Below are 25,437 nucleotides of genomic sequence, written 5' to 3' on the forward strand. Positions count from 1 at the left end.
TCTCGAATTTCACTAATGAAGCGAATGTAAAGCATTAATTAAACCTATCTGCAAGTTACATTATTTCCATGAATTGCAGGAAAAGTCAGGATCTTATATGAAAATATAGGGGGTAGTGGGGATGGTTGCAACACTTTTTGCATTCCCTTCAGTTTCTCAGAGACTGTTTGTATTGGTAGGCCAAAATTGTAATACATTTAACCCACATGTAACATGTGTAAATATGATAATATACATACAATTTAATGTATACTTGAATAGACAATGTGAAATGTTGCAACTGGCCCCATAATTAAATTACAATTTAATAAATAAATCCATGTTGGCGCTTCTCTTCAGTTCAGCCCACTCATTTTGGGTTTAGGTTAGGGACTGGGATGGCCATTGCAGATGCTTGGTTTTGGAACGGATAAAAAAAAAAGAAAAGAGCTTTTTGGCACCAAACACTTAAAATGGGTTTGGTTCATATTACAGGGATAAAAAAGTACCCTATGTGTAAAATGAAATACTCTGCTGCCAGAGGTCCTGAACATCTTGTTCAGAATCAGATACATGGCATCATGGATTCGATCAAATACCAAAAGTTAAAAAATCAAAACCTGACAGCCTGTGCTAGAAATCTTTTAACGGCCCATGTTTGGATCTTCCAACAGGACAGTGATCCAAAAACAAACATCGAAATTAAAACAAAAAATGGGCCACTGAGCACAAAACTTAGGCAAACCAGGAAAAGGATTGTAAACAATGACAAAAATAAAAGAAAATAATAATCTTTATTATTTTATTGGTATATATATTATTGGTTTCGACAAAGAAATTTGGCCTTCACCAAGAAAAAGTATTGTTTATGGAAGAATGAAAAAAGGCATTCTTCAACATTCTTCAATTTGGTGAATGAATTCAGAAGAGAAACATAAAGGGAATTATATGCTGCCACAGAGTATTTAGCTTATCAATGGCACAACAGTGTATTGCTGAGTTAAAAGAACAAACCCGAGAATTGCACACTTGAGTGTCCCGCCGTCTCACTAAAAAGTTGGGCCAGAAGTTGAACAAGGCCTCAACCAAATCTGACTCAAAAGACTAACAGTCAGATGAAAACTATCCCGACTTACAGTCTTTATTTAGAATAGAAGACAATACCAATACTGGATTGATGGACAAAGGTGCAAATGCAGTTGTGTGTGGAGCGAGACAAAAGGCTCAGACCAAGTGGGTTGATACTTTTCCATCTGCAGTTACAAGCAGTCAAAACAGCTCTAGATGCAGAAGCCATTGAAAGACTTGCTGAGAGTTTACCATCAGTACCGGTACATGGATTTTTTCTTCTGAGTTTAGGAGAGAGTTGTCCAGGAAGATGCGGCTCTATGATACGTCTCTAGCTGAAGTCACCCAGCTAATATCACAGATCTTGACAGATGTCAGAATTGAATGATTTTTGAAAGTGCTGTAAATAATTCTGTTTCAACATGCCACGCACGCACGCACACACACACACACGCGCACACACACACGCACAGAAAGAGGGAGTTCTGAGAGTGTTAAAGAACATTGTTGGACCAAAAGTGGACTGGTCATAGATCACTAGTTGTGTACAGAAGAAGGATGATGAACTGAAAGGTTTTGTCAGTCAGCTGCAGCATACCACATAATAGCTGACCCTCCAGAGAAGGTACTGGATAATAAAAGACCACTAGTTCGCACATGGTTTGATGGCCTTTTATCGGAATATGGAAATGCACACAGCCTTTCTTAAGGCCATTGCACACTGAGTCCGAAATTCGCATCCGAAAAAATAAATACGACCTCACGTTATGTCAATCACGCTTGCACACTGCCTCCGAAACTTTCGTCCGTCATAAAAAAAATCGAAACGGGTTCGATTTTCTGCGTTTTTCGCATCCGTAACAAGCAGTTTGAATGGTGTTTGAATGGTACTTTGACAATTCAGAGCCACCGAATCACGAATACGAAAAAACGCATACGAAAATTTCGGACTCAGTGTGCAATGGCCTTTAGACTTCACAAGGTCCAATAGAACTCTGCAAAACAACTTGGAGTTGTTTTACTTGGGAAAGAGACTCTGATGTCAAGGCAAGAGTAAAGATTGCAGCAGTCCTTTATAAGGTCAACACAGAGAATCGACAGAAACGTAAATGTCCCAAGAGAGAGGACAGTTGTCATTACTGTGGTAAACCTAGGCAGTTGATGAAAGAGTCGAGGAAAAACAAAAAAAGAACTTAAGAGAAATTAACAATGTTACTCAGCTCCTATTCAGTCTGCTTGCTGCTCTGAAGCAACCCCTCCCCTCGACATTTAAGCCCATGGGGCAGCTTGCTGAGGTGTTAACCATTTGGGCTGTGAGTGCTTAATTTCCCCAATAATTTACAGCAAGGGTGAAAGACTCTTTGTAAATAAAACACAAGTAAGGTGACTGTCTCATCCTTGGGGGACACTGGTTCATTCACAGCCTTAAATGTTTTACTACAGCACACTCCATTCACTTATCTGTCCTCTACGGGTTATGATGTCTGCTATGACTTATGTTTCATTGAAAATTTTGCAAATCACCTACTACAGGGACAGACCACACAGACCAGTGAGGAGCCCAGGGAAGAAGCAAAGTGCAACAGGCCTCTGGGGCCAACCCTGTGGTGAAGACTTCCGCATAGGTTTTCCCCCTCAGTTTAACCCAACCTTACTGGTCTTTAGGTGTCAAATTTCAGAAGACTAGGTCAACCACTGATCACATATGATCACCAGAAGTTTACTGTGATTAGAGTTAGATGTAAAACCACTATATGATGTCTATGCATGAATATGCTGGTCTGATGTTTCTTTATTTTCTTGTGTTACAGGTATGTGTCTATGCCATGATGTCTTTATAAGCTGCACCCTGGTGTAAAGCATCACCTTATATCCATGAACAAGCCTCAGGAGCGACAAACAGTCATCTGAGCGACTCTACGTGGGAAATGGACTCTACAGAAAACAGATTTAACAGCTATTCAGGCGTCGTGGACTTTCAAGACTTCCACTTTTATGCTGGTTTTCTGTGTCATCATATATTTGCTATGACATGTTACCAGCCTGTGTCTTATATATGTGCCAACAGTTTACTTAGTAAAATAACTACACTTATGTAAATCTAGGACACAACACAGAATAATTTATATGTGCCTGTAACTTTTTTCAAGTTACACAACTGGAGGATGGGGCTTCTGCTAACAAACATAAGCTATAAAATGGATTATGAAGGTTTACATTTGTATTATGTGAGAGTATAGGTCTCTAATAATAGAGCTCTCAAATGGGGGTGCAGTGGGATTACAAATGTAAGAATATGTTTAAGATCTGCCGATCCTACAGTCCTGACCTCACATCACATTAAAAACTAAAATGAAGTACATTGTATTTAGCATTTAAGGTTAAGAATAAGATGATGATATCAGATAAATGATTATGTCAAGCAAAGTTTCCAGCAAGAGTTTTCTGCCAGTTCCTGTTCTCTTTGTTGTAAATCAAATGATCCAGATTATTGAGACTTTCACCTTTTGTCTTTAATGGCTCTTGGAGCTCCGCTAGCCTGGTTCTACCAGACTCTCGTACATTTAATTTGTACAGAGAGTCTGGCCTCTCTCCATTGACAAGCGTTAACTTCCTTGAAGGCGGGTACTCTGTTGAAGTTTAAAACTATTGGATCTGCCCAGAGTCACTCTGGATCTGCCATAACCAATCGCTAACGTTTGGTCGTGACGTATGACTACTCAAACTAGCGCACAACGTCATCGTTCTCAACCACTCCCTCTGTTCGCTGATTGGACCGGTAAAAAATTGATCGGAGAAAACCCAAGAATATACCACAATCCCAGACGTTCTGAGGAAAGTGAAGGAAAATGAAAATTGAGCGGAAGTACGTAGGAGGGCGGAGCCAGGCTATCTTGGAGCCCCTGTCCCATTCTTTGAATACTTATGCTGATTGGATTAGGACTAGGTGGATTAGAACTAGGTGGGTTGCTATAACTGTACAGTATACTTCATTTGATTGCTTTAAGATTGTCAGCTTGGTGCTTTGTCTCCATTTCTAAGCACTGCCCCCTAAAATCTAGGCTATATCAACTACAATATAACACTGCCTTAGTTGAACTTGATGACTGCAGCGACAAACAGCACATCAATAAAGAATCCTGTTTTAGGTACAACCAAGTCTCTTGGTCTTCGCTTCTGAGTTTCCAACACCACAATCTCCAAATCCACCATCTCCTTCACACAAGTCATCATCCATTCATCATCGCTATACTGCAATAACTCTGATTTGCATTTGCTTACTTGCATTTCCCATTACTCATTGCTGTAATAAAATATCTCTCTTTCTCCACTAACCACCTGTCTTGAGTCCGTGATTCTGTAACAGTGTGTGTATATATATATATATATATATATATTGGTGGGAGGAGCAAACGACAGACACAGTGGGTGTGGCGTCAAGCTTCAGAGAGTCGTTTATTAACAAAAATAAACAAAATGTCCATGGGGATAAAAGTGTCCAAATTAAATAGGGGATCTGGTGTCCTCGTTGTGCTTGGGCACGTGAATAATCTTAAGTATTTAAGTAAAGCCCAAACGTTTGCTTCTGTCATCTTTTTGCGGTTTAGGTAGTTTTCAGTCAGCTGGTGAAACGGTAGGGTTGTGTGACGTCGTTCTATGGAGGCATGTTAAGGGCGGATTTTAGGGTAGCACTGCAGGTCTGGCCCGACTGTGGAGACGCAACTTGATTTTGGGCTCGGTGCTTGAGGTCCGAGGCTAGGACCCCGCCCAGCACATTGTTAGCCCTGGCTCGCACTGGCCGACAGTGGAAAACGGCTATATATATATAGCTCCAGAGAGCTTTGGGGAGAGGCAACCTCAGCAAGACGACTCTCTAGAGTGAGAGGAGGCTAAACCATACTCTATTCTAAAAGCAACTTTGTCAGGGAGGCTCACAAAGGGCCAGACACACTGGACTTCACCTGTTTAGATGGAGCTGAAGCATAAGGACTTAACAAATCTCGAAACGAAAGAAGGCACAGAAACCATTATGCTACTGATGGATCTATCAAGGAGGCTCAGAGAGGGAAATACAACTCAAGACCATTATCCAGGCAAGGCCCTGGGAGCGGAGGCCTCAGCAGACTCTCCAGACCGAGAGGAGGCCTAACAACACAGTCTCATCGACTGAGCTCTGCAGAGCGAAGGCCTCAACATGATGACCCTCTAAAAAAAGGGGAGACCTAACTACACTCTAAGCCAAGGACAGCCCTATATAGGAGGTTCTAAGAGAACCATACAACTTAATACTGGTATCAAGGCAGAGATATTAGATCTTTAGACCCGCAGGATTTTGTGTATAAAGAAATACACAGGTCATGTGATTCATCACACCAAGTGTCAGATAACACTATCCATAATTGCCATCAACACGTCACAAACAAACAATCCCTGAAGACAAAGAAGAGGATGACGTGAACAGGCACCCTTTTATACTCAGGTCGCACTAGTATTGTCACGGCTCCACCAGATCTACAGACTCCACCCACTCGTTCACTCTCCCCTGATTACTAATCACCACACCTGTACCTCGTCACCTGTTCACTATATACATTCACTTGCACCACTCTTCATTGTCTGATCTCGTCTCTCCATGGACACACAGACTCTACTTTGATCCTTACCTGTTCCATTTACCTGCCATCCTCGTCATCCGAACTCCAAGGCACTCGAAATAAGTAGAAAAAAGTTAAAAAGCCTTTATTTCATTGATGGCTCAAAACATTAAATAATCTGTCACCATTTTTAATGTTTTGAGCCATCAATGAAATAAAGGCTTTTTAACTTTTTTCTACTTATTTCGAGTGCCTTGGAGTTCCTAATTTAATTTACTCCATCCATGTACCTTCTACTCTAGGAAGCTGTCCTCGGCGGAGCAGAACTACGACTGCGGGAATAGAGAACTGCTCGCTATTAAACTGGCCCTAGAAGAATGGAGACATTGGCTGGAGGGAGCCATTCACCAATTTGAAGTTATCACTGTAATCTGGAGTATCTCAGAGAAGCAAAGAGACTGAATCCCCGTCAAGCCTGGTGGGCATTGTCCTTTACACGGTTCAACTTCACCGTAACCTACCGCCCTGGAATCAAGAACTGCAAAGCCGATGCCCTTTCCCGTCTCCACCAAACCACTCCAGATGAAACCCTTCCGGAACCCATTCTCCCTCCAGCCATGTTCGTCAGTCCCATCACTTGGGATATCGATGAACAGATCTCTCAAGAAAACCGTGCCAACCCTGCTCCGCCGAGAGTGGACTCAGCCCACACATTTCCGGGTTCTGGACACCCAGGTAGTAGGCGTACCCTCTCGCTCCTACGTCAACGCTACTGGTGGCCCTCAATGCCTCAGGATGTCTCCCGATACGTCAGGGGTTGCTCAGTCTGTGCTGTTACCAACACCCCGAAAAGACTTCCGGTGGGTAAACTGGTTCCTCTTCCTGGTCTCACATCGGTATCGATTTTATGACCGATCTGCCAAAGTCGAGGAATTACACCTGTATCTTCGTCGTTGTGGATTGTTTCTCCAAGGCTTGCAAGTTGATCCCTATGCCCAGTCTACCTACAGCATTTGAAGCCGCCGAATCTCTGTTCCAACAAGTGTTCAGAAATTTCGGTATCCCCAAAGATATCGTGTCGGACCGGGGTCCTCAGTTTATCTCAAGAGTGTGGCAAGCTTTCTTCAAACTTCTAGGAGTCTCTGTAAGCCTTTCCTCCGGTTACCACCCACAAACCAATGGCCACACTGAGCGCAAGATCCAAGAAATTTGGAGATGCCTGAGGTCTTACTGCCACCAGAACCAGGACAGCTGGAGCCAATACCTTCCCTGGGCAGAATATGCACAAAACTCTCTTGGCCAGTCCACCACTGGGCTCACCCCGTTCCAGTGCATATCTGGTTACCAACCTCCGCTGTTTCCTTGGTCGGGTGAGCCCTCGGAGGTTCCATCTGTCAACCACTGGTTTGAGCAGAGCGAGAGGGTATGGGATTCAGCTCACGTGCATCTCCAACGGGCAGTGTGGAGACTCAAAACTCAAGCTGATCGTCGTCGTACCTCCACTCCATTGTAACAACCAGGACAGAAAGTAGAGCTCTCTACACGGGATATCCGTCTTCGCCTGCCCTGCCGTAAGCTGAGTCATCGATACATTGGACCGTTCACCGCCCAGAGGCAGATAAATGAAGTCACCTATAGGCTCAACTTACTACCTCACTTTAGAATCTCACCTTCCTTCCATGTGTCACTCCTGAAACCTCAAACTGAACCAGTCTCTCCTCCTCCCACAGATCCTGGTGATGCCGACGTACCTCCTCCTCCCAACCTTGCCGAAGAGGAGCCTATCTACCGGGTTCGAGACATTCTGGACTCACAATGACGAGGTGCCAGATTAGAGTACCTAGTCGACTGGGAGGACTACGGACCAGAAGAACAATCCTGGGCTGCTCGTGACGATCTCCTTGATCCAGCAATCCTTACCCAATTCCACACCGAGCACCCAGATCGTCCAGCTCCCAGGGGTCGTAGTAGACCTCGTCGCCGTCGTCATCATCTTCCCACCCAGTCGTCAGGAGCCGCCCATGGAGGAGGGGGTACTGTCACGGCTCCACCAGATCTACAGACTCCACCCACTCGTTCACTCTCCCCTGATTACTAATCACCACACCTGTACCTCGTCACCTGTTCACTATATACATTCACTTGCACCACTCTTCATTGTCTGATCTCGTCTCTCCATGGACACACCTCGATCCTTACCTGTTCCACTTACCTGCCATCCTCGTCATCCGATTCCCGTTCCAAGAACCTTCTGCCATCTTCAGTGACTCTCATCTGTGTTTACCATTAGCCTCGTTCCGATCTCCATCTGTAAAAGGACAATACTGTTATTCATCAGCTAAGTTCCATTCATCTATCTTCATTGTGTTCAACTCACCATTTACATCTGCTGGTTTCCGTGCTTCTGTTCAAAATAAACTTCAGTATTATTTTACTCACCTGTCTGCTTCATCACTATCCGTGACAAGTATGTCATAGGCTGTTGCCGACGAATGTTATTGTTGTGTTTTTAAACGTGCGTCAGACACAGTGCGAGTTCCCATTTGATAGGGAAACTTAATATTCTAAAGACACACAACTTAACTCCAAGTTAAGTTGAGTGAAAAATTTTTTTTACAGTGAAGTCCCTGCGAAACTTTTTAAAAATATGAAATGGATATAATGTCTTTTTTTTTATAGTTTTTGCTGCGTGTGAGAATGAGGGCCAAATAAAAGGATAGATGGATAGATAGACAGACAAGAGAGATGGATGAATAGATAGAACCCCATAATTGGCAGAAAAAAAAGTTACAGAGGATAACAGGAATGTCCAGCATATTTAGGAGTGACCCATGAAAAAGTAAAGCGAGAAGTGACTGGCCTTATTCGGTACTTTCATGCCCATGGTATTTAGATTAGGGGACAGGCCAATTCTGGCTTTCTAGAAATTAACAACAGAGCATGACTGTTCAGAATATGTCTGTTCAGCATATGTCCTAAGTGAAAGGGAAACATCAGGTTAAACATTATGTTCACAAAATTAGTCAAATAGCATTTTTCGTAGCAGAAGTACCTACGTGTCCTTTGGTGCTTTTAGGATGTAGGCACATAATGCTAAGGGCTATCACTAGGGAGACTCTCAGTCTGAGTTCCTCTTAAGGTAACCAAGTTATTTAAAGTTGCTACACTCTTAAAAATAAAGGTTCTTTATAGGCATTGGCGGATCAATAAAGAACCTTTAACATTTGTAAAACCTTTTCATAGCAAAAGTGGAAAATGGTACTTTAAATTGTTAAACTGTTCTTCAGACTGAGGAAAATAAGGTTACTTAGGGATCCAAAAATAGTTCTTCTATGGCATTACTGCATGCTAAAACCCCCTTAAACCTTTAATTTTAAGAGTGTCTGAAGCAGCTTTGCACTGTTGGACTGTAAACTCAAAGGACAAAACTGCCCCAAACTGAGTTTCCATATGCCTCTCTAATTTTAGCAATTAGTGACACATGTGTCAAGGCATGTGTAATTTAAACCATAATGCATGCTTGAGGAAATTTCATGGCCTGGCGAGTGAATTTTAATAAAACCTAATGACTTGCTACAGTGTGTCTCTGCACTTTTGAGGAATGTCATCAAAGGGACCTGCCAGAATGATGTCAGTCCACTGCCCTTTGAACATATTTTACTTACACATAGGCTACCTATTAGGAATCAGCTTTTCACTGTATTCACGCCCACATCCACCAAACAGCCATAAACACACGCAATGCAATAAACGTATATTTCACCTCCTGAAATACCCAAAATTGCCAACCGCTCACCAGATATGGTTTCCCCCTGCACGACAGAAGTACAGTGTTTAGATCATTTGCAAAGCAAAGGCTGAACAGAGGAACTACTGTTACACACATTTACACTGCCTCAACCACAGATCTTTATCAGTCCTCTTATCACCTTTAACAACTACATGTTTGGTTTCTGTCACACATTTATTTGAAGCAGACATGAAACGAAAGGGGAAATTCAGACCCCATATTTATAGAATTCAGAGAGACTGAGCAAGAAAGAGGCTAGCATTGAGTTATGACCAGTTGCAAGCAACGTGCAAACTATATAACCTATTTTAGAAGACAAGCCTTTAAGAACTTTTAATTCAAAGTCAATTTTTCCACTAAAGTTTAAACTCTCTTAACTCCACTTCTCTTTCTAGCCACATCAGTCTTTTCTTCATGTTTGTAATTCTCTCACTTCCTTAATTCTCTCCCTTATAACGTGTATATTTGTGCTTGTGGTTAAATGTCTGACCTCCTGATTATATTGAAGACAAGAACAGAATTCTGACAAAAACAGATAGCAAGAATTGTTCTTCGCTCAGTTTCTTCTAACCCAGTCTTATGTTCTCTGTTGTTCTTGAATTAAGATAAAACATTCTAAAGATTTTGAGCTCTAAAAAGCCGTACACAATCCACAAATTACAAAAATAAACAAATACAAATATATACAAAATTATTTTTAGTTATTGATTAGGAAAAGCATGGAAAAGGATAGTCCATCAAGTAAGGAGGAGCAGCCAAAAATGTGCCCTTTCTGTCCCCTCAATGTTTATAATCCAATGAAGATTATATTGAATCATCTAATCTAAAATCAATAGACAGCATCTATTCTTTCAGTGTTGTGTCCTTCTTAAAGTGTTATTTATTCAAAATAATTTCTCTAACAAAATGTATAATTTATAAAGGGCAAATGTTGTCGAATATTTATATTTTGAAGATATACATATTTTCAACATAAGGATTAGACAATTAATTCAAATGGATTATATTTGTCTCTTTAGTGTAAAAAAATAAGTTACAAAGAGGGCAAATGTTGTCCCTTAATAAAAATAAAATAAAACAAATAAAAAAGTTTCTGACATGGCAATAGATATTGTATAGCTACTATAGTCTACTATACCAGTCAACACGGGGACATGGATATTGTAAGGGAAGAGAGTGTTCACCCACTTTTTGAGATTTTTTGGGGGGACTAATGATTCTCTTTGTTCTGTTACCCCCATGTATAGTATAGTATAGTATAGTATAGTATAGTATAGTATAGTATAGTATAGTATAGTATAGTATAGTATAGTATAGTATATATAGTATAGTAAGCACATATCATTAGACACTGGGGTAAAAATGTGCCCAAATTTACCAAACTATACTGTATTTAGTATTGCTACTGCACACTTTACTATACTTGAATAAACACAGTTAGAACATCTGAAACTACTGGTCTATAATGGGAGTGATGACATGACAGAGAGGGAAAGAAAGCCCATCTATTAGTAATTTAGCAGAGAATGACCGCGTGTTAAAATTAGTGGTAATTCTAACACTTGTTCATAGTGAGTTCGAGGGGAACTCTTTCTAAGAATCCGCATACGTTTGCCCAAGGGTTACGTGGGTGTTATCGTGAGAGAATGTGTGGCATAAAAGCACACACAGACCCCGCGAGAGAACACACGTCGCACCGCGGACAGACGCACTTGATTTTTTTCTGCGCTGAATTTGAAGCGCGCAACAGCACGAAGGTAAGACATGCGCGCATTACGCTCTGAGCTACAAACTAAACTGAACACTTAAATCATGTTCATTTACATTACAGCTCTCTAGGTATTTAAAGGTTTATAGGCTATACAGATATACAGGGTTAAAATAAGAGAAATATAAGTTTGAACAAAAAATAGCGTTTCAATAATTTTGTACATATTTGGAAAGCTGATATGATATCCTGCAGTGTGACACTCTATAGACAACATTTCGCTGAATTTTATATCAAATTCTGTACAGTCATGAGCTCAATAATTTGGAGATCATGCGAAATATTTGTATAGCCTCCTTTGTCAAATTCATTATAGGAACCTTTAAAAGAACTGAAAATAAAAAATGGTGACCAGTTACAGTAGGCTATATAAAATAGGCATATATAGGCTACAGGTGAAACTAGAAAAATTTGAATATCGGGCAAAAGTTCATTTATTTCAGTAATTCAACTTAAAGGTGAAATTAATATATTATATAAATTCATGCAAAGTGAGATATTTCAAGCCTTTATTTGTTATTGTATTTGTTATTATATTATACCTTATAATATACTATTTATATTTGTTACTTTATTATATTTTGTTGTTACATTTATTTTGATGATTATGGCTTACAGCTTATGAAACCCCCAAATTCAAAATTAGAATCGTGAAAAGGTTTTCATAGCTGTAAGCCATAATCATGCAAATTATAACAAATGAAATATTGAAATATTTGAAATATCAAAAGCTTGAAATATCTCACTTTGCATGTAATGAGTCTATATAATATATTAGTTTCACCTTTTAAGTTGAATTACTGAAATAAATGAACTTTTGCACGATATTAAATTTTTTCGAGTTTCACCTGCATATTTTCCCATATAGGCTAATCCAAATCGATGTAGCCTAAATATAAATACTGTAAAAAAAATAATAATAACGTTTTATCCTTGGTTGCAAAAATGATTGTTTATATTTTTATGATGACCGTTATTATAATTGATCATTACCAATATGGGTTAACGTTCAGTCAATATTGCTACACTAATGCTTGATGAAAGGTAGGTATTGTGCTAATTTTCCTTTTGCATTTTCTTTTGATCATTGAAGTAAACAAATTATAAATTTTTAATATTTCAATTATTCTTTCTCCAGATGGGTTGTTTAATGAGGTTCATCGTTCTCCTCTGTTTGTCCACAATGAGGATTTCTGCGCTTAACTTTTTTCCTGAGAAATGTGAGAATACTAACACACGCACACGCACATTTTTTCATATTGGGACTTCCCCGCTTGTTTTGGTTATCTATCTATCTATCTATCTATCTATCTATCTATCTATCTATCTATCTATCTATCTATCTATCTATCTATCTATCTATCTATCTATCTATCTATCTATCTGTCTGTCTATCTATCTGTCTGCCTGCCTGCCATGGACAAAGAGATAGTTCATTACTGAGTCCATTTGAGAATTAAATATAGCCTAGGCTACATAGTTGTCATGGTGCATATTAAAGTGCCCACAATAGGTGACTGCCTATATTCTGTGCTTTCAATTGCTTCTCTTTATGCAGTTAAAATTGGTGAGAAACACACATCTGTTACCCTGACCTGTAAAACGACTAAAGACAGTGTCACATGGAAACGTGAGGACTCATATGAGACAGTGGACATAGAGGAATCAGATTTGGAAAAACTCAGTGGTCGGAAGCTGACCGTGATCGACCTTCAGGAAGACCAAATCGGGAATTACACCTGCTGGAGTGACAAGGGTCTTGAAGACTATACATATCTCCTGCTTGACAAGTCTAAAGAAGCTACAGGTGGGAGCGTCATATATAGGAATCAGATCTTAAGGTTATGTTATGATTAGGAATAAGGTTTGGTAGGCTATATGATTTTTTGATAGTTGTCATCCTAACACCAAAAAGGATGTTGACCACGCAAAGTTTTGGCATTCTAATATTCATTAATCATGTCATTAGTTAACCATCCACTGTTACATTAATACATTACACATTAAAGCACTGTCCAGGGGTGCGTTTCCCGAAAGCATCGTTAGCCAACTATGGTCGCAAGTTCCGTCGTTATCAGCATAGTTCAACGATTTGGTGTTTCCCGAAACCATCGTTCCAACGAACGTTCGCAAACGGCATCGCAAACTTGTGTGAGAAGCATAGTTTCTAGTTTACATGAGATGTAAACTGAATAAATCCTGATCTTTAGCAAAATAAGCAAGCTGACATTCAGTAGCCTACAACCCGTGTTTTTTTTTAGAATACATACAAATGAATTTATTTAGAATACATACAAATGTAATTTACGTCTTTTAGTTTGTCAAGAGATTTAAAGCACCGTTTTTGAAGACTGCGCATGTGCGAACGTGCTCTAGCCTACTATGTAAGAAGAACGAGCCAAATATTGAGTCTGGTAATAAAGCAAAATAACTGAGAAAAATTAGAAATGGTCTTTAGATGCCATTTCTGTAACTTATATGACAAAATATAGCGTTAATTTGATCTCAAACAGATTAATTTAAATAAGTTATTAGTCCACCACGTGCGAGACGTCATAAACCAACGATACTTTGCGACATACGGACATACTAATAAATTATTTTAATTAATCTGTTTGAGATCGAATTAACGCTATATTTTGTCATATAAGTTACAGAAATGGCATCTGAAGACCATTTCTAATTTTTCTCAGTTATTTTGCTTTATTACCAGACTCAATATTTGGCTCGTTCTTACATAGTAGAGCGCGTTCGCACATGCGCAGTCTTCAAAAACGGTGTTTTAAATCTCTTGACAAACTAAAAGACGTAAATTACATTTGTATGTATTCTAAATAAATAACACGGGTTGTACTGAATGTCAGCTTGCTTATTTTGCTAAAGATAAGGATTTATTCAGTCTACATCTCATGTAAACTAGAAACTATGCTTCCAACCACAGCTCCAGAGCTGTCGTTCCAACCACACAAGTTTGGGATGCTGTTTGCGAACGTTCGTTGGAACGATGGTTTCGGGAAACACCAAATCGTTGAACTATGCTGATAACGACGGAACTTGCGACCATAGTTGGCTAACGATGCTTTCGGGAAACGCACCCCAGAATGGTAAAACACAGTATTTTACTAATAGCTCAATCAGAGGCTGTGTGTAGCCTATAGCCTACAGAGTGAAGGCACAGCTAAATAAAAGTGCAGTATATCAATTCATAAACATACTTAATTTAACATCCAATCATATGTTTAATAAGAACTAAGCATTCTAGTGATGAAATAGCCTAGTCACTTGGTTAACCGTAAACTTGACCATTCTTCGTTCTCAGTGATTCTCGTTAATGATATCCTCACAGTCATAAACGGCAGGGAAAAATAATGCTAAATGCAAATATTAAATACAACCAACCATAAAATCACGCATAGCTTATCAAACAATGAGAAAACACTTTCCATATCTTTTGTTGTTGGCGAACTTGGCGTCCAACGCTGTGTCCAAACAAATTCTACAAAATTTTTAGCAAATTCTGCTGTCAGCGGGTGGAATCTATAGCTGACAGATTTGAAGGACATTTACTACTGTGTTTTTTCTGGTATTTGAAGCAAAACTAGTTGGGAACCACTTATCTAGATCATTATTTGTGTATTAGCCTATGGTGCTTTGGAAGGCAGTTTAAGTTTCGTTTCAAAGTGCTTCATTAAAAATAGCTGGCTGATGAGTCATTGACTGTCTGGGCTGCAAAGCAGGAAGGCATGCAGTAGGCTATTCAAGCTATATGTCTGTTCAGTCAGGTTCAGCCTTTTCAGTGTATTTATTTTCTTCCTTTTCAGTTTTTAAGATCAATTGCACTGCTGAAACTCTTTCCTGCACCGAACAAATAAAATGTGCCTGGACCTCAGGTGAATTTACTGCTTTCAGACTTCGCAATACAAGGTATCAGACATCCAAACACACCCACGGATTAAGATGATTTTATCACTGACTCAACTGAGCATGTGTTTGGTGTTTATTTAGGGATAATGGTAACTGGGTGTCACAGTCCGTGGATGGGGTATTTTTTCTCCCACATTCAACCAATTCCTATTCTGAAGAATCTGAGCGACTGCTGATAACAGGGGAGGCAGTTTCCTCGTGTTGCTATATGAAAACTGACTACAGCTTCTACCTCCGGGACATTGGTGAGTGAGAGGGTTAAGATTGTAAGTTTTTGCTCTGATTAACTTAGTTAGGCGTTTTTCCACACGTTCAGAGATCAAATCTAAACGTTTTTTTCAGAGTTCAAATCTACACTTGACTCCTTCCCAAATCATGCTTGAGTTCTGAAGTCGAATGAATTTCGGTCTGTACCAAAGTATCTTGTGACATGCGACTGGGCCAAGAGGGCAAGTTGCGGATTTGTATACTGTACAACCTATATATCCCCCCTAACCCTAAACCTACCCATCACAGAAAACTTTCTGCATTTTTTTTATTTTCAAAACACTTCACAGGATTGATTATTTATAAGCTGTTTTCCTCATGGGGACTAAAAACACGTCTCCACAAGGTCAAAGATTTCTAGTATTCCCATCTTCAATAAAAACAATAGTTTTTATAAGTAAAAAATGATTGTGTGTATTTGTGTAGCATTTTAATGACATTAAATTGTTTTAATATAACAATAAGGTAATATTAACCATTATATATAGGCTATATATATATATATATATATATATATATATATATATATACATATATATATAATATCTTCAGGCAGCCCCTTTGGAAGTTTGCTGAGGCCCTCTAGTGGCCGCCTGGTTGAAAAACACTGGTCTAAAGCACATCATCATTGATTGAAAGTGATTTCTCTTGTTTTTCCTAGTTAAGCCAGCCAATCCAGACATTTCAATCTGCACTGTAAAAAATGAGGGGAGTGATGATCAAATCATAGAACTGGAGGTGATGCCGCCTTCTTCCTGGCCACAGCCCCACAGTTTCTTTCCTCTGAAGCATCAGGTCGAGTACCAGATTCGACACAATGGAGAGGTACGAAATGCGGAGAGCACACACCAACGCACATCTTTAAAGATTAGTTCACCAAAAATGATTTGTGAAAATGAAAACTTTCTTTCATGATGAAGTTTAACAGAATTATAATCAGTGATGCTGTCTACACTGGATGCAGCGAAGCGCGACACATTCCCGACAGTTCTATTTCTGACGTACTACTTCTGACACGAAGAACAAATGGATTTGTAATTGCAACGGATGCTTTTTCCAGTGTAGACAGCCTCGAGGCTAACATTATGATTGCTGGAAATCATAATGTTCATTTTAGGGTGAACTATTTCTTTAAGAACTGTAACTAATTCTCTTGTTTTCTGTTCCTGTATATTCACAGCTGAAGACTAAAGAATGGGAGGAGGGGTCAAAGATTAAAGTTGAAGGGCATATCAGAAAACTAAGGGCGCGCTCCAGAGACATGCTTCTCCTCTCTCAGTGGAGCGAGTGGACCTCATGGAAAAACGTAAACTAGTGATTTAAACCTCCCTTCCTCCTGAACCCTTATTTATATCTCCTGTCCCATTTTCCCGTTCCTTATTTATTTATTTATTTATATGTGTTGATGTATGAATGATCATGACTGGTTACATATGACTGTTACACACACACACACACACACACTGTACGACTGTATGCACTATGTCTCTGTCCTATTAAAACCTTTGCTCTTCTATTCTGTCTCTTTGTTCCTTAATGTCCCCCTAGCCAATAATTTTACCCTTTAAATGACATATTTAAATGTTTTTTTCCCTGTGAAAATTATTTCTGCATGCCTTAAAATAGCTTGAATGTACAAGTATACGTGGATGCAATAATATGCAAATTAGCCCCGCCTCCACTCACTCACACCAGCTCAGAATACCTGATCCAAGTGGCAAGTGGAAACACTGGTTTAATTCAGCCATATATGTTTGAACCAGAAACTGATTCAGAAGAAGTGGAAGAGTTCATTATACAGGCTCGTGTATATCAGAATGATAACGCATTTTACGTATCGCTTTCTACAACGTAGAGACACATCGACAACACATAACGGTAATTCATATGATTAGTCTTTTGCTTGACTAATGTTACACAAACCATGTTTCCGTTCACCATCTCAGAGTCAGACAGCTGCCTTCTGAAAATCAGTAGGCCTGTCCTTATAAATGCTTAGAACGTCAGTGGAGAAAGGCATATAGTCATAACTTCGTAATATACATAATAAACATAATTCACCCGCTATAAATGCACCCTGATTGTTCCTATCAACAGAAATATATATCGGGATAACCTGGCTTTTCTCTTGAGACGCCTCTGCCTCACAACATAGTTAATGATATGCTAAAGCCCGCCTGCACATTGACGTGATTGGTTATATTTGTGACTAAAGAACAAGGGTGATTTTAAACCTTTGGTTCACTGCAGTTTTAAGGAGAAAATACTCAGCAATGGTGTTGACTGATGATTTTGCTCATGGTTTGAATACATAGACATATAAAGAAACATTAAAAACTTTGATTTTCTTTAAGTATCACAGTTACAATTCACTGGCCTTCATTGACAGGAATAATTGTGAAATGTTGTTTGTTTGTAGACTGGAAATCCAGACCTCGCGAGAACTCTGGATTTCCAGGGTAGTTTGTTTGTGCATATCAACATTTCAACTTCTTATACAGCTATAGCTATCCATCTTTCACTAAACCCTAAAACAATCTCTGAATGTTGGCTGCTTGTTTTCTCCTGATTTTTTTTTAGAGTTTGATTGGAGCATTTTGCTTTGATTTAAAATGAACACGCTTGAATGTATTGCAGATGTACAAGTATAAAGTTGAACAGGTTTATAAGTCTGGGGTTGGTAAGTTTTTTTAAAAATGTTTTTGGAAATAGTCTCTTATGCTCAACCAAGTTTTTATTTTTGTATAATTTATTTGTTTGATCAGCAATCAACAAGTAAAAAGGTAATATTGTGAAATATTAATACAATTAAATATAACTGTTTTCTATTTTCATGTATTTTAAAATGTAATTTATTCCTGTGATGGAAAAATGTCTTTTCCTTTCACTGATCAATTTATTGCCTTACTGACCCCAAAGTTTTAAACAGTACGTATTCGAGAGAGAAGCTTTGAGTCCAGATATCTGTGTGTGTTTACGACAGAATGCACATGATTTCTTGTTCTCTGTATAGGTCCCCGACAGGGAAAGAAGAACCCGTAACAAAGAAAGTGGCAAAGAAAAGAAGAGGCAAAAAGAAAGAAGAAATAATAAGAAAAATCGCAAGAAAAACGGCACGGGGAAAAAAAGAGGAAACTTCTGAACGGGGCATGTTTTTGAATTCCTAAAAGTATATTAAAAGTCTAAAAGTATATTTTTATGCTAATTCAAACACTAAATAGAGAGTGAATTTGTGTATAAGATGGCTTGAATAAATGCTAAATAAACCTTGCAATGCTGAGCTGAGTGTTCAACAGCAGGGGGCAACAGTGAGTCAGGTTCTCCTTTTGGGGCTTTATGGAATTCTCCACTTTGTAAAAGAAAAGTCAATATATGGAAATATGTATAGTAATTATATAAAGAAATAAATAATTTTCACAAATATTTATTGATATTATTATTGTGTTAATTCCTTCTCTGTCTCTGTTCTTTTTAACTGCACTCTTTTACTTGTGTGTCCTCTTGGTTTCCTCTTTGCTCATCTGTTATGACTGTGTCTTGCTGCAGTTGCATCAGGGTTTCATTTTGATTGGCAGGATGAGCCGTAAAAAACAGCCAGTGGTTATTGTCCCGCTCAGCTTTATGGGAGTCCAAGAAGGTGTGAGCAGTGAGTTCATATTCTTTACCAAACGGAGTCCTAATCACACAAACAAAAAAGAAAAACACTAGTAAATATCCACATATACATATATGGTCAAAAGTTTGGAAACATTACTATTTTTAATGTTTTTAAAAGAAGTCTCTTATGCTCATCAAGGTTGCATTTATTTGATAAAAAATACAGAAAAAAAAAACTAATATTGTGAAATATTATTACAATTTTAAAACATGATTTTCTATTTGAATATTTTCTTTAAAAAATATTTATTTCTGAGATGCAAAACTGAATTTTCCTCAGCCATTACTCCAGTCTTCTGTGTCACATGATCCTTCAGAAATCATTCTAATATGCTGGTTTATTATCAATGTTGGAAACAGTTGTGCTGGTTGATATTTTATAACCTGTGATACTTTTTCACGATTATTTGATGAATAGAAAGTTAAAAAAAAGAATAGGAGTTATTTAAAATATAAATATTTTGTAAGAAAATACACTACTGTTCAAAAAATTTGCAGTCAGCCAAAGTTTTTTTTTAATTTATTTAAGAAATTTATATTTTATTCAGCAATTTTAAATTGATAAAAAGTAATAGTAAAGATTTCTATTGTTAGAAAAGATTTCTATTTTGTATAAATGCTGTTTTTTTTTTAAACTTTTTATTTATCAATGAATCCTGAAAAAATATCACAGGTTCCAAAAAAATACTAAGCAGCACAACTGTTTCCAACATTGACAATAACTGAGTATCAAATCAGCATATTAGAATGATTTCTGAAGGATCACGTGACACTGAAGACTGGAGTAATGAAGCGGAAAATTCAGCTTTACATCACAGGAATAAATTATATTTTAAAGTATATTAAAAAATAAAACCATTATTTGAAATTGTAATAATATTTCAAAATATTACAGTTTTTTTCTGTATTTTTGATCAAATAAATGCACCCTTGATGAGCACAAGAGACTTCTTAATGCAACTACATATTTCTGAGTGAGACAAGATAACAAGAAAATGAAGAATGCAAAGTGGATTTTATTGATTAGGAATTTAATTTTGGAGTACTTGTAATATTAATACATTCCCTCAGCACAAGAATTGAAACTTTTACAGTATAAAATAAAACATTACCATAGGATGTGATTGCCGAGTGCAGCCAGACATTGATTTGTCTTACAGTGGGAAATCAAAACCTGGCTGTTCACCTGCCAAAACAAAGCATTCACGTCAGGTTATTAAGTTGCCATTAAAAACAAGTACATTTGAAAAAGATATCATTTGAAAGTGTGTGCACCTGAACAGGGTATCCCTCATTTTCAAGCCTTTCTTGGGGGTCAAAGTAAATGACCTTCCACCAGCACAGGAAATCAAACTCCTCAACCAAACTCAACTCCTGTAGTCGAGACTTCTTAGCACACTTCAGAAATGTTCTGTGATCACTGGAAAGGAACATCTATGTAGAGTCAAACAGATTGCATGTTAAGATATGGCAAACTCAGAAATCACAAAAGAACTGTGCATACATTTCATTCGCTTGTTTACCTCTCCGGCGAAGTCTCCAGTAGTTCTCAGGGCAAAGCTTTGATCGTATCTGAGCAGCTCTCCATCAGAGGTCCCATCAACACTGAATTACATGATATAACAGATCAGCAACTATGGGTGTGCGATTGAGAGTAGTAGTACATCTGAATGTGCATGTGCAATACCTTGTAATGATAAAGGCGTTTCTAACACAAGGGGTCATGCTGTGGGATCCCCCCACTTGGAGGGGCCCGAGAAGGTGGGGGACTGAATTTGACTGTGAACGTGATGCGATATTACTGCTTTCGGCAATGATGCTAAGAACACAAGTGCCACGCGGTTCATGTTCTCCACCTCCAGAGTTCACCAGTGTGATTGTGTCACCAAAGTGCAGAAAGCCATCCTGCGACACTGATAAACTCACCTAAACAAAAAATAGAATCAGTCTCACATTTAGCAGACAAACAGTCACACTTTAAGTCGACATAAGACGGAAGTTGCATCTTTTCTTCCCTATTATGACATATATACAAGTGAAAAGGCTTCTCTAACAAGAAAAAAATGTAGGGGCGGGATCTGATATTGTCCATCGGGAATTGAATTGATGGTTGTGGTTTACTATTGCTGTGATCTCATGTGACGCTCCAGTAGGAGAGAGAATAACTAAGGGATAGTTCACCCATTTTTTCATCATTTAACGTCACTCACCCTCAAGTTGTTCCAAACCTGTATGAGTTTCTTTCTTCTGCTGAACACAAAAGAAGATATTTTAAAGAATATTGGTAACCAGACAGTTGACGGCACCCATTGACTTCTATAGTATTTTTTTTCCTACTATAGAAGTCAATTTTGTGTTCAGCAGAGGAAAGAAACTCATACAGGTTTGGAACAACTTGAGGGTGAGTAAATGATGACAAAATATTGTGTGTGAATTTTTTGGGTGAAAATTTGGAGATGAGGAGAAACTTTTCCTCCTCATCTGCCCCTCTGTCATCCGGTGTGCCTCAAGGTCCTGTTGAGGCACCTTGCCTCAACATTCTCGGTCCTGTTCTGTTCTCTCTCTATATGCTGCCACTTGGACAACTCATCTCCAATCATAACGTTCATTTTCATTTCTATGCAGACGACCTCCAGATCTACCTTCCTGTGATTCTGAACAATCGTTCTGCGCTGGACCCCCTCTATAACTGCCTTAAGGACATTAAGCAGTGGCTTTCCCAGAATTTCCTTCATTTGAATGAAGGAAAAACAGAGTACATCCTGTTCAGCCCTGACTCACCCAATAGTTCTTTCAGTTTTGGTCCTCTAACACCTCAGTTTGCACCCACTGTGCGTAACTTGGGTGTTATTTTTGACAAAAATTTGCAGTACGACAAACAGATTAGTGCAGTTGTTAAGGCGAGCTTTTACCAGCTAAGGCTTCTCAGTAAGGTCAGACCATTCTTGTCCCGAGCTGACCTTGAAAAAGTAATTCATGCCTTTATCAGCTCGAGGATAGACTACTGTAATGCCCTCTACACTGGACTTAATCAATCACTACTCAATCGGCTTCAACTGGTTCAAAACGCGGCAGCACGTCTCTCGCACATCACCCCCATCCTCCGCTCGCTCCACTGGCTCCCGATACGGTTTAGGGTGGAGTATAAGGTCCTGCTGTTCGTGTTCAAGGCCATCAATGGTCTGGCCCCTGTCTACCTCGCCGATTTAGTAACGGTCTATCATCCACCCAGAACTCTCCGCTCATCTGAACACACCTCTCTGGTCAATCCCAAATTTAAATATAAAAAGTTTGGAGGCCGGTCATTTGCTGTCCAGGGCCCTAATCTGTGGAACGCTTTACCAACACACGAAGCATCACCGTGTTGAGTGTTTTTAAATCGCAGTTGAAAACACATCTGTTCAGACAAGCTTTTAACACGTAACCTCCGACTCTGGCTGATATTTGTGTTTTGTTTTTTCCCTTTTTTCTGTTGTCTAATGATGCTTTTACTGGAAAGCGCCTTGTGCACCTTTTGGCTGTTGTAAGGCGCTATAAAAATTGATTGATTGATTGATTGATTGATTGATGAATTAAAAAAATAATAATGATGTGCACGGATAAATCAATTTTGATTTCATTGTGACTTGTCTGAGCATCTGTCTGAGCATCATTACAATTCAAGCAAACCATTTACGAAAGGGTTTTAAATAATAGACAACAAATTAGGGTATTAAGTTCATTGTTATATCTTTCTTTTTGATATTGTATCCGATAAACCCGATAAACTTGCAGCATTGTTGAAAGACACTTCTGTCAAATTTTATCAGAACATTGTTTTGTCTTAACTTACTGGTTGCAGGATGTTTTGTCTCAAAGCTCCTTCTTTCTGGACTGTAAGTTCGCCTCTGTCTTTTTGAAGAATGAAGTCCTTTAGGGTTTCCTGCAGAGACACGGATCATTTACTCGCGTGTGTTCAGTTCACTAACTTACTGGAACTTTACACGCGCACTCTGTAACGTTAACCCTTATTAAATGCGTCAAAACAACAAACCTCTTTTAAAGTCACGTCTTCTTTCCAGTTTCCCACACGAACGCGCGGATTATAGGCCCGGACATGAGCCATGCCACAGCCGTTGTAAAGCCTGACAGACTGATAAGTGTGTAAATATAATGTAAAATGCAAACGTAAACTAAATGCCCCTACCAGATAAGAGATGTTTCCATGGATGCGTAACAACACATGTGCGCTACTGCGCTTGCGCATGTTACGTCTCCATGGTAACACATTTGCCCTTTTCTTGATCTTTTCCAAGTTTTGTGGTAGAAATACAGAAAAAGACAAAAATAAAATAATGCTTTTCTATTTGAATATACTTTCAAATATAATTTATTCCGGTGATGCAAAGTAGTGATGCTGAAAAAGCATTTTCAGCATCATTACTCCAGTCTTCAGTGTCACATGATCCTTTAGAATCAATGTTGGAAACAGATGTGCTGCTTAATATTTTTTTTAAAACCCTTTTTCAGGATTCTTTGATGAATAAAAAGTTTTAAAAAACAAAATGTATTTAAATTATAAATATTTTGTAATAATAGGCTATACACTAGCCTACCGTTCAAAAGTTTGTTGTTAGTAATAAAAAATAAATAAAAAAAAAATAATAAAAAAATATATATATATATTTTTATTTTTATTTTTTTTTATTCCGCAATAATGTGTTAAATTGATAAAAAGTGATAGTAAATATTTATATTGTTAGACAAGATTTCTATTTTGAATAAATGCAGTTAGGCCAATATTTTTTAGCTTTTTATTCATCAATGAATCCTAAAAAAAAGTATTACAGGTTCCATAAAAATATTAAGCACTTTTGTTTTCAACATTGATAATAACTGAGTATCAAATCAGCATATTAGAATGATTTCTGAAGGATCAAGTGACACTGAAGTAATGAGTAATGATGCTGAAAATAATAATAAATAAAGTATATTAAAATAGAAAACCATTATTTTAAATTGTAATATTTCTTCTTTTAAAAACATTAAAAATAGTAATAAATGCCAATGTTTTATGTTGACAAGTCATCATTACCTTTTCAATGGTAGCCTGAGTGTAGTTAATGCAATTAAGTCTTTTTTGGCTACATTGTAGTTTTACTGAGTACCAAAAAGATATTAGCATATTTTACTCTCTACTTGACTACATTTTGGAAGAAGTACTCTTTACTCAAATACATTTGAGACAAGTAATTCACTCGTTACATTTTGCATGACACCTAACTTTTTCTGAAGCAGTTTATTTCTGCTACAAAAGAAGTGATATATAGAAGTGCCAAACTGGTCAAAACTTTATTAGCAGGTAGTTGTGAATAGCAGTCGTTTATATATCTGTCTTCTCCCTACAGTTTTGTCACGCTTTCTGTAAAACTAAACAATTTCTCATTAAGCAATATTATCTTTTATTTAGGGCGTCCCACTTTAGCCGAATGCTACGGTCCCATTTTATCTAATGTGTTAAGGTAAATTGGGCCAGTAATAAAACTTGATATTTTATAAAGTATAAAAAAAGAAACTTGCACATTATTGCATAAAACTGAATTGTCACATAAACAAAAGTAATAAAAATTGATACTGTATAGATTTAAATATTCTTTGTATTCGAATGTAACCCTTTACGATTTAATAGACTTAAAGGGGTGATAATGCCCTTTTCACAAGATGTAAAATATGTCTTTGATGTCCCCAGAGTGTGTATGTGAAGTTTTAGCTCAAAATACCCCATATATATTTTTATATAGCATGTTAAAGTTGTCACTTTTTGAAGGTGAGCAAAAATGCACCATTTTGTGTCTGTTCCTTTAAATGCAAATGAGCTGCTGCTCGTGGCACAGAGGGCGGAGCTTCAAGAAGAGCTCGTGGCTTTTACCAAGGGGGTAATCCATCCGCCGGAAACTGAAGCCTCCGCGGGCGCCGCCATTGTAGCAGAACTTCACCTGCTGTTAGCATTCCATTGACTCCCATTCATTTTTGCGTCACTTTGACAGCGAATAACTTTACATCTGAGGCGTTTAAAGACTCCATTTGTCCATTATTTATTTCTAAAGAAACTCGACAATGTATAAAAGGCTCCATTACCTTGTACCTTACGTTATGGCCCCGTAGAAGCCGTTTTTGTAAAAATAGGCTAACGATTGCGTCATAACTCACGCGACTCTCTGTCGCACTGTAGAGAAATTACCGTATAGACCGGCGGAGAAGCTCGCAGGCAATCGGGGGAACGTGGAGGCATTAAGTCCGATAAAGTCAAGGGAGAAGCCCATAGAGAGTGATAAAGTTGATAGCTCATGGACAGCTAATACTCAAGCTCTCCGTCTCTGCGAGATTCGGAAGGGAATGATTCAGATTTC

General features: G+C 38.3%; 2 protein-coding genes across 2 annotated transcripts; one reads left to right on the forward strand and one right to left on the reverse strand.

Annotated features, from left to right (window-relative positions):
* The first annotated feature begins 11,033 nt into the window (after positions 1–11,033).
* il12b2 (interleukin 12B 2) lies at positions 11,034–18,809 on the forward strand. Its single transcript, XM_079620522.1, has 8 exons — positions 11,034–11,189; positions 12,339–12,420; positions 12,759–13,007; positions 15,022–15,124; positions 15,206–15,369; positions 16,053–16,216; positions 16,572–16,697; positions 18,405–18,809. The coding sequence occupies exons 1-8, from the start codon at positions 11,079–11,081 to the stop codon at positions 18,531–18,533; spliced, it is 1,128 nt and encodes a 375-aa protein (XP_079476648.1). The 5' UTR covers positions 11,034–11,078; the 3' UTR covers positions 18,534–18,809.
* cfap161 (cilia and flagella associated protein 161) lies at positions 18,772–23,298 on the reverse strand. Its single transcript, XM_079620529.1, has 7 exons — positions 23,082–23,298; positions 22,881–22,970; positions 20,736–20,974; positions 20,572–20,653; positions 20,324–20,482; positions 20,161–20,234; positions 18,772–19,067 (listed from the first exon to the last, which is right to left on the reverse strand). Exons 1-7 carry the CDS (start codon positions 23,292–23,294, stop codon positions 18,863–18,865), a joined length of 1,062 nt encoding a protein of 353 aa, XP_079476655.1. The 5' UTR covers positions 23,295–23,298; the 3' UTR covers positions 18,772–18,862.
* Between the last annotated feature and the right edge of the window lie 2,139 nt (positions 23,299–25,437).

Source organism: Phoxinus phoxinus (genome assembly GCF_949152265.1).
Source record: "Phoxinus phoxinus genome assembly, chromosome: 8".
Taxonomy (NCBI): Eukaryota; Metazoa; Chordata; class Actinopteri; order Cypriniformes; family Leuciscidae; genus Phoxinus; species Phoxinus phoxinus.

Coding starts and splice junctions, on each gene's coding strand:
- il12b2 (XM_079620522.1), top strand. CDS start 11,079: ATGTGTGGCATAAAAGCACACACAGACCCCGCGAGAGAACACACGTCG. Junction 12,421..12,758: donor TAACTTTTTTCCTGAGAAAT/GTGAGAATACTA, acceptor CTCTTTATGCAG/TTAAAATTGGTGAGAAACAC. Junction 13,008..15,021: donor CAAGTCTAAAGAAGCTACAG/GTGGGAGCGTCA, acceptor CTTCCTTTTCAG/TTTTTAAGATCAATTGCACT.
- cfap161 (XM_079620529.1), bottom strand. CDS start 23,294: ATGCGCAAGCGCAGTAGCGCACATGTGTTGTTACGCATCCATGGAAAC. Junction 20,975..22,880: donor GACAAAACATCCTGCAACCA/GTAAGTTAAGAC, acceptor TTTTTTGTTTAG/GTGAGTTTATCAGTGTCGCA. Junction 20,654..20,735: donor AACGCCTTTATCATTACAAG/GTATTGCACATG, acceptor CATGTAATTCAG/TGTTGATGGGACCTCTGATG.